Here is a 9,586-nt window from a genome sequence, read left to right as displayed (position 1 = left end):
GTTGGCCAGAGCATGAAACCATCAGACTTTTGCAAATGCTTGGTTGTTGCTTTGCACAAGGTTAGTCAAAGCGTTGTTATCGTATCCTCCAAGATGTCGCATCATTAAGGTTAAACTCCAAAGATGGCATGTATGCAAATAGTTATAGTTGTTGCAGGGCCAGTGCCCTGTTTACAATCCGCATGTTTATTTGGTTGAACGAACGTCAACTTTGGCGCCTTGGCTTGTCTCCAGCAACACTAAACGCGCCAACAAAATATATGTCAGATGTTCAGACACATCTGTTTTTCAAGGGACAATAGTTTGCATACAAATAAATAATGTAAACTAAGTGATGCAGACAAAGTAAGAACTGGTTAGCTGGTTGGTTTCAGAAGGTTGACTGAATCAGTTGTTTCGCGTTCAATAGAGAAACATTTGACTTTCCTCAGATAACTACCATCTCAGGAAATAACCCAAGTTCATATGTAGCATAATTTACCAGGAATATTGTGTCTAACCTTTATTTATAGGGACCAAATATGGCTTCCAAAGGGCAGATGGCAACAACATAAAGATAGATTGTATCTTGCTGGATCGGTAGTAGTTGGCCAACGCTAGAAGAAGAAGATGCCTCCAGGGACCCAGGCAGTGGTGAATGCCACTATGGCCTGGCTCCAGTCTTCTTGGCATATCCATGTGCCCTTCGCCTGGTTGGAGACCTGCGTGGAGTGGGTTCAGGAAGAGGGAGGGGGAGGCCGCCTCACACAACAGCAGATAAACCAACAGGTAAGTAAGGGTACATCTGCTTTCAGTTTACAACCGTAAACAAACTCAATAAAATAAATAAACACCATTTGGAGGCCACAATCCATAAACAATTGTGTCATGGGCATGCAAGTGGATGAGAGCAAGACACATTGTTATAAAACGAGTGTGTTTCCAGGTATTAGACCAGTGGCTGTTGGCAGATCTGAGGGACCTCGGCCATCCTGTCCTCCCGGGTGATCTGTCTGGGGCCCAAAAGACTGAGCTCACAGGCACGTTTTGTGTTCAGGTATGTCTTGCGTCTGTAATGCATGCTCTAATATTGTATCTATATACCCACAATATATGTCCACCGGGATATATGTATATGCACCCGTTAGCCAAGTGAACTGATCGTTGACATAGTACGGGAAGATATTGACAAACTATATTGAAATGTGCTTCTGGTGCTCCCCAAACTACCAAAGTACGTATTATTTTCTCACAATCCCCTACATCAAGAGTCTCTGTATATTGATCACAAAACGTTTTGGCATAATAAGCACTATGCAGAGAGTGCACCCTGTAACCCCAAGGCCTTTCCACTGTCCTAGATGGACTCGCTTCTCGACATCAGCCAGCCAGCGTACGGCCAGCTGCAGAATTTGAGAGGCAAGGACTGCACCAATGAGGAGGTGAATTCTGTAACCCAGGCAACCCAGAGACCCTGGGAGGCCAGGCCAACCCGCATGCTGCTCCTACAGGTTAGCAGGCCAGCGTTGGGGCACAACCCTTTTAAAGCACTGAAAGAGAAAGCATAATGCATCAACATGAATGTTTACAAATATATGAATGATAAAAATATGAATTGTTAAAAGAAAAAAATGGTCTAGGTAAAACTAATTAAAAGATACACTAAAAACAATTTTTGGTATTTTATGTATGCAAATAAATAGCAAGGTTAAGCTTTGTTTTTTGTTAGCAAAAGGATTCTAGAAATGTTGGGATGTGCTATGATTAAAATAATATTTCTCCTTCTCCATTATGAAAAAATAAGACTTGTTCTTAAATCAAACTGGAACTAAGCTAAACGATTGGGTTAATATAAAATCAAGGATCTGTCCGTCTATCCGTCCAATACTTGTTGACTCACATACCATTTTTTCACATCAAGTGGTGCACTTTTGTTGCTAAGAAACATTTCCAGGAAAAGTGTGCTTTTAGTTGGCCTACTTTAGCATTTCCCCCCCTGTGTTAATGCATTAAATAGCCACTTTATAAAGCATGCACAGTCTGTGTAAATATAATTGTAAAATAACTACCTCTGCCCTCACAGCAGGTGTTAAGATGGAAAAGAAAGTAGAGATTTGGAGACGCCTATATTCAATGGCACTGTGCCAAAAAAACATTTATGGATTTCTGCAAGGGAAAGAGTCTCTTCACAATACTTAGGCGGTCGATTTTAGAGTCAAGTAGATTTAGCTTTCACCTGGCGCAAAAGGTTATTTTCTGGTAAAGGGTTATATTAATGTACAATGTAACAAATGCTACACACCCACAGTGTTTAATTTTGTTTTACAAATCTCTCACACAAACTTTTAAGTTCTTTAAAATTGTTATGGAATTCTTCACAAATGTTATGGAACTGTAGATGTGTCATACAGTGCCTTATAGTGCATTCAGACAGAATCTGATGTCACATTCGGGTATAGCTCCCATCTCAAGGCACATTCGGTTGCTTGGAAACCAACATGAGCACATGAGATGGAAGTAGCCATTTTTACTTCACCATATCTTGATCCAACATATAGCGAAACCAAATAATCATCACCAGATATCTGTGTGCCAATTTAATGGTAACATGTATTGGAAACATCATAATACCGATTGATCATTAATTGGTCATTTCCATTAAAGACTGTTGGAAACTTTCCAAGATGGGTTTTTCATGATGGGGCCATCCAAGATGTGTAATAGGTAAAGAGCACAAATCAATTTATCTTCCTAAAATTCCAAAAAATAGAACACAGATCATGAGTAACGCTACTTGGAGGCAGATTCACGTTTGCCTCCTGGTTTCATAGAAAAGATTACTAACTGAAAAGATTCCTCATTAGGAAGGACTCTGTTAACCAACACAAAAGGAAAGCGCTTACTTTTGTTGATGTGTTTTTGGGCACCATTAGAAGCGTATGGCACGTTTTTTGGACAGTTGTTAGGGTATATTTTCAGGAAAAGTACAAAAATACCCTTAAAGAAATCCCAGCATGTGTATTCTATTTTTCCCCAACTGCTCGCACCTAAAGGTTAAACGTGCTGTGTCCCTCTCCGGTAGTCTTTAATTTGGGTTGAACTGTGTGTGGTCTGCTGGCCAGGTGACAGATGGGGTGCAGAACCTGGAGGCCATGGAGTATCAGCCCATCTCTGCTCTTAACACCTCTCTCAGGTGAGGGCCGCGTGCACACGTCTTCAAGGGAACCCTAGGTCCTCCGCCATGGCCAATGTCTGAGCAGAGCTGGCACAAGCTTTTTGATACAAACCATCAGTTAGGGTGATTGACTTCCAGCTGAAAGGTTGTGGGGTACTTCAATTAAGTTGTGTTTATATCTTGAATATAACCGTGGCCATTCCATCAAACCATCTATAATTGGGACATATTATGAAAATATCCCACTTTTCCTGGGATTTGGGGTGTTGTTTTGGGTCTCTGGTGCTCCCACAAGCATACAAACTTTGAAAAAAGTCTGTACATGATTTTTTGAGTGAGATATGCATTTCTGAAAGTACCCCGCCTACAGTTACCAAACGAGCGAGTCAGTTTCGGCGCCCCCTCCTACGTAGGAAGGGGGCACATTTGAATATTACCTCCCACTTCCCCACCCCCCACCAATTAGGGCATAGCTAAGATTTTGTGGACCAGCGGACGAGCGCTGGGCGGAGATGTTAGCATTTCAGAAGCAGGGATATTCCATACAAAAATAGATGTCTAATTTGTCAGATTGCCGTGTGACTGCCTGGCAGGGGGCCTGGCAGCTCCGCCAGACTTATTTACAGCTGTTTGCTGGAAACAAAAGCTATTTCCAGCAAACAGCTTCAAAAACATGTTTTCTGGAACTCATATACTTTGTTTACTTGTTGGGAAAACACCATAATAGTCTTCTTTAAAAAAAAAACTCCCCTAAATCCCATTGTGACAAGAAGTCACAATTCAATGATTGCTACTTTTACATCCAACTTGCATTGACCACGTAAATGCTTGTTGGATGGAGAAAAGAAGAGTACCACCTTGTGGTGCTGATGGTCCCCTGTCTCCACCCCAGGCCCGGTGTGAAGCTCCAGCTCCAGGGCCAGATGGTGTGCCGGCTTGGGGTCCTTCTGCTGGGGCCGCAGAACGTCAAGGTCCTCGGAGGCGAGGTGGAGGACTTGGTGGACCGCAACAACCAGGTAGGCTTGGCCCCTTCTCTTTATAAAGCGCTTCCCTCCTCCACCCCTGCTGGCTTTCTTCAACCCAGGGGTCCATTGTAACTGGAACACGCAGCCTCTCCTGTGGGGGCAGAGCAGGAAAGAAGCCCTTTTGTCCTTTTTTTTTCCTCCATCGGGTCTAAGAAAATGATTATACCCGATGATAATGACGGCTTTCGTGTCCACCACCAGTCAACTGTCCCATTTGATAATGTGATTTATAATGTGATCAGGCTAAATGGCATTACCAGTTAGGATATAATTAGTTTGATTCGAACCAGGGCAGGGTACTCTGCGGAGCCCTGGGTCTTCCTGCGGAGGAGCAACCTCCTGGAGGAGCTGGAGAGGAAAACGCGCCTGCACTGCAGCAAGGTGATTTACCAGCAGCAATACAATGTATAATGATGAGGTGGAGATTGAGGGTAATAAGGTCGAAATTTCCCACCGATGAAATGTGTTAATGAGTGATGATTTTGAAATCACCTCAAGGAAACTACCCGTCACAGCTTGCCATATAGAAAGAAAGGGTAGCATTGCCTGCATTTCATGTACCTCTACCTCGTAATCTAGCAAGACTGTGAATCCTTCCAGTACTATTATGCTTAGCATAATAAATATAATGAAGAGGAAACCCGATTTTCAGTGTTGCCGTCATAAATGTGTATGTTAAAATTAAAGTTACACAACGTGAGGCTTTGTCTCGTCTCCTAGAGTTTTTAATAAAACGGTCCCCTCCTTTGAATTGAACAGCCTGGCTCATTTAAACGCTGTATAATTGAACTGTGCGTCTATGTCTCTTTTTCGTGTCATTAGCAAACCATGAAATGGAGGACCTGGACCTGGATGACCAGGAACTGTTGGCCAGTCTGGAGGCCCAGGAGGAGCTGGACAGGGCTCAGGGCACAGCGATTATGGACAGCGGCTACGGGACAGGCTCCTCTATCACCACCCAGGCCCACCCTCCATTTTCCAGGTAGGTAATGGCGGGAGGGAATTAGCCCAGAATGGAGCCTGTTATTATTGTCCTGCCTGGACTGAATGGTACCTCACCGGCCCTCAAGCTTTCCTTTGAGTTGGGTGATAATTCAATGTTACTTTCGCCAATATCAGTGGTGTAAAATTGAGACTAACGTTTATATAAGTGATCATATTGTGATATTCTATACTATACTATACTACACTATACTTTTTTTATAATAGAATGAATGTTATATAATATATAATATCAATATGTTTTATTTGAATAGCATCATTCTTACACAAACTGTTTCAACATGCAAATAAAGCAAGTGGATCAATAAATAAAGAAAACGCAGTGGCTTGATAACGACAAGAGGACTGAGGTGGCGAGAGCATCAGTCAATATATGCAAATAAATTATGAGCTGATATTAAATCTCATAATAGTCTTACAACATAAGGTGTATACTATTTATGTTAACATGTTCCCATCCCACAAATTATTTGTATAGCTCGGTGTCTGATCATCGTCATATACTGTTATACATTATATTCATTCAATTCAATTCTTCTTTTTTTTATCAGTCCAATGACCAGTTAATGAAGGAAACTAATCACTTTGTTACAGTGACCGTCTGTAGAGCTTCACAGGCACTCAAATGGAGGTATATTTTCTAGGCACCCTTAAATCCAAAGCACTCAAACAATCAAAAGCCCAGTGGGGAAAAGAAATGGGCTCTCAGGATGAGACATCTATATTATTCAGATTTGGCTCGTTTAGGAACACTCATCTGTTCATTATTGCATAAAAGTCTAGCTTTCGACATTTTGAATTCGGTAATGGTCATTACTAAATGGTTGGATAGCGTGTATGTATTTTTGGTGTTGCCATTAAAATTGACACCCAATGCCATGGTGACATTACCAAATACCCAATAGCCTGAATATAGACACCAAACGTAGTGTTCATCAAATATTAATTTCCTCTAGTGCAGGAGTGCCGTCTTGAGACTGTGTCCATATATATTGTAATGAATTGTTCATAATTAAGCACTTGTTTAAACTAGGTCGGCCTCGATGCATTGATATTATAGTATTTTATATATTTTTATCAGTGGTTTATTAAGAAACCATGATACGCTTTTATCCTGTGAGACACATTTACAACCACAATGCTACCTATTCTTCATATTATAATAATATAATATTATTCATATTATTTATGACTTCCAGCATCTCTTTGATTGAATATTTGCGCATGCTTAACTGTTGTAATATGAATTGGTTTCTTCCAGGGGCAAATATTCAACACAGTCTCATGGACGCAATCCTGTCCAAGCCAGAAGAATAGGTTTGGGTGACCAAGGAGATTCCGTCCTTTTTGACCCAACATCCTCCATGAGATCAAATCAATACGAGGAAGAACCTTTCCCTGATGAAGACTTCGACGACCTGCCATTGGATGAGTTGGACAGCGTGGTCTTTCAAGAGGGTACAAATGAACTGGCGCATCTAAACTCCCCACGGGCTTACGATGAACCAAGAGGTGGTTCCCACAGCTCTGCTCCACCCTTCCTCAGAAAGCCCCCACCCCAAGGGCCTCCTGCCTCTGGGTTGGGGTCCAGCCGTAGTGGTGCTTCCAAAAGACCGTCGGGGCCGGTGACCCCTAAACCCTCAGAGTCTTCACCGGGAATACCTGAAGATGCCTATATCATCCCGGACGACCCGGACTTGATGGACATGGACTTGGAGTACTGCTTCCAGGAAGAGATGGACACACCTCAGCCTTCCAGAGGCCTTGGCGTTGCTGTCCTGCCGGCCGTTTCCACGCCCCACCCAGAGTCCACAGACCGTACCCGGGGACCTGCCATGTGTTTGAAGGATGTGCCTTCAACAGACCCAGTCGGTCACAATTGGAGACCATCCTGGAGCGTCGACGCCACCCTAGCGCTGACCTCTCCTCCGTTTACCTACCTGAGGTTGCTGCAGGCCAAGTTCCCCGGAGCTCAACAACGCCACGGCACCAGCGTGCGCATCAAGGCCTTCATCGTCACCCTGCTGGGTAAACTGACGAGCAGCATGGGCGCCTGGTGCGTCCGGGCCACCGTGTCGGACGGCACCGGCTACCTGGATGTGGAGCTGTCTGACCGGGTGCTCACCGGACTGCTGGGCTTCACCGTGGCGCAGAAAGGCGCCATGAAGCGCGACCCGAGTCGCAGAGGGGAGCTGGACGCCGGCATGAGCCGGTGCCAGGAGGAGATGGTGGACATGTGCTGCGTGATGACGCTCGGGTTTGAGGAGCAGGGCAGCAAAGCGGTGGTCACCAGAATAGATCCCGTGACGGAGGAAGATCTTGGAGCCCTGGAGCGGAGGGTCAGGGGGAGGGAGAAGGGGAAATGATGGACTGAAACTAGGCAGAGAAGAATCTTTCAACTGTGCTGGTAGAGCAATAACCTATTGATACGTGTGACCCGGCCTCCACATTTATGATAATTGGTAACAAATTTGTAAAATTTACATTTCATGCAATGCATGAGTCAGTAACACTACGCATTTTTCGAGGGGACAATTTCGGGGCTCACCGATGCATCCAACAAGCGTTTAACCGATATGAAATTTGCCGTGAGCAAATGAATTGGCATTGCACAACAATGAACGTATAATGGTCCAGTTAATAAACATTAAACATAACTACAGGCTTTCCATTCTATACGTTTGGTGTAACTTATGCATGTATCAGATCTGTTTTGCAAACTGGTAATTATAGGTGTTTTTATTCAAGGTAACAGTAATGGCAATCGGAAGTTCTGAATGGAGACGTGTCGAGGAGAGTGCAAAAGAATTGAAAGGGGTATGAGACCACATGAGTGCCAGGGAAAGAGAAAAAGAATTTATGCGCTGATTGTTGTAATGAATTGGTGGCCTTTGCATTCACTCAATACATCTTTCGCTCCTGATTGAAAATGATTGAATGTCCAAGGGCAGTATTGGTCTTTGATAAACTTGGCCATGAAAGAATGAGAGAATTAGACATAAAAGGAGAGTCCATGGACCTCTGCCGTTCTCATTCAATGTTGAGCTCATCTGTGATTTGAGAATGATGGTCTTATATTTAACCGCACCACAGAAACCATTTCCTACCAATTTGATATTTTGCTTTTATATTTTATGGTTTGTGTATGTGTGTAGACTCTGTAAACAAATAAAAAATTATCCTTGAATCTAACGCTTCTTGTTTTATTTCTCAAATTGTAATCTATTATGCGTTATTGAAATGTAAAAACAATAAGCATCCAACGTTTTTCCCCAAAAAACAACGGTTTACAACGAAGATCTACATCCGTTGTATAATGCTAAGATACGTTTCTGCTGTCATAGGGGCAGGGTTTGTCTTTCATGTCTTCTTTTTATTGTTGCAGTACAGCCACGGAGTGCATAAGATCACTGCGGTGATAAAGCGATGTTTCATTATGATAATGAAGAAATCACTGGCTAAAAGACCCCATGGTGAGCCTATGTATGCACGTATATTAAATGTGCACGCAGGTGTGTGCGTGTGGGGGCTAGGCCCGAGCACGCGCGCTCATTGCTATGCCCCTGTGTGCGCGTCCATTCAGATGGATGGTCGGAGTTCATTAAGGCCTAATTAGGTTGAGCAGTTAAATCAGGACCCTGCCTCGCATGTCGTTAGCCTGTTATGAGCTAATGAGACTGGATACGATGGGGGGGGGAGGGGGGGGGACAGACACGTTGAGTAAATATGGGGTGATGGACGATGAAAAGAGTAGAGGGACTATAGACTACCAGGAACTAGAAGCAACATACGCACATCCGTATCATTTTTGATGGAGGGCTTGATAACGGAGGAAATGTGAAAACCAAAAACTTAAGAAAGGGTGGCTGACACTCAAAAATGTCTCATGGAAGGAGACATTGCTTTTAACTTGACTTGACTACACCAACTTAACTAAATGGTGTTATTCTATGTTTTATGGCAAGGGCCATTATATATATATATATATATATATATATATATATATATATATATATATATATATATATATATATATATATATATATATATATATATATATAAACAATTATGTAGCTTGATATATCTTTTATATAGCCAAAAGCCCTTCTGGATACAGGACATGGTCAAATGACCTTCCCCACTTTCCTTCAAAATGGGTGCAGGGTAGTTCCTGGACGCCAGTAACACGCAGGACAATAGTCTTGCTCGAAAGCCGGGAAATTATTTTAGATGTCAAAGTTACCATGTAGTTACTGACGAATTATCCATTTTAGAGGAGGAATAAGGAAATGTTAAACTGCACTTATAGTTTTCAATGTTCGATGTTTGGTTCCATTTTCCCCCTGCCTTGTCTCAATCCGGCGGGGTAGTTGTAAATAAAATAAGCCTTTTTCATTAGCCTCTA

At 42.8% G+C, this 9,586-nt stretch overlaps 1 protein-coding gene across 1 annotated transcript; it reads left to right on the top strand.

Moving 5' to 3' along the window:
* rmi1 (RMI1, RecQ mediated genome instability 1, homolog) lies at positions 1-8,298 on the top strand. Its single transcript, XM_079739998.1, has 9 exons — positions 1-60; positions 513-768; positions 926-1,036; positions 1,341-1,490; positions 3,102-3,172; positions 4,047-4,170; positions 4,470-4,560; positions 5,002-5,161; positions 6,443-8,298. Exons 2-9 carry the CDS (start codon positions 610-612, stop codon positions 7,545-7,547), a joined length of 1,971 nt encoding a protein of 656 aa, XP_079596124.1. The 5' UTR covers positions 1-60; positions 513-609; the 3' UTR covers positions 7,548-8,298.
* Positions 8,299-9,586: the final 1,288 nt, after the last annotated feature.

This window comes from Pollachius pollachius, assembly GCF_949987615.1.
Source record: "Pollachius pollachius genome assembly, chromosome: 1".
NCBI lineage: Eukaryota > Metazoa > Chordata > Actinopteri > Gadiformes > Gadidae > Pollachius > Pollachius pollachius.
The sequence above is the reverse complement of the archived record's forward strand: the minus strand, read 5'-3'. Positions and strand labels throughout refer to the sequence as shown.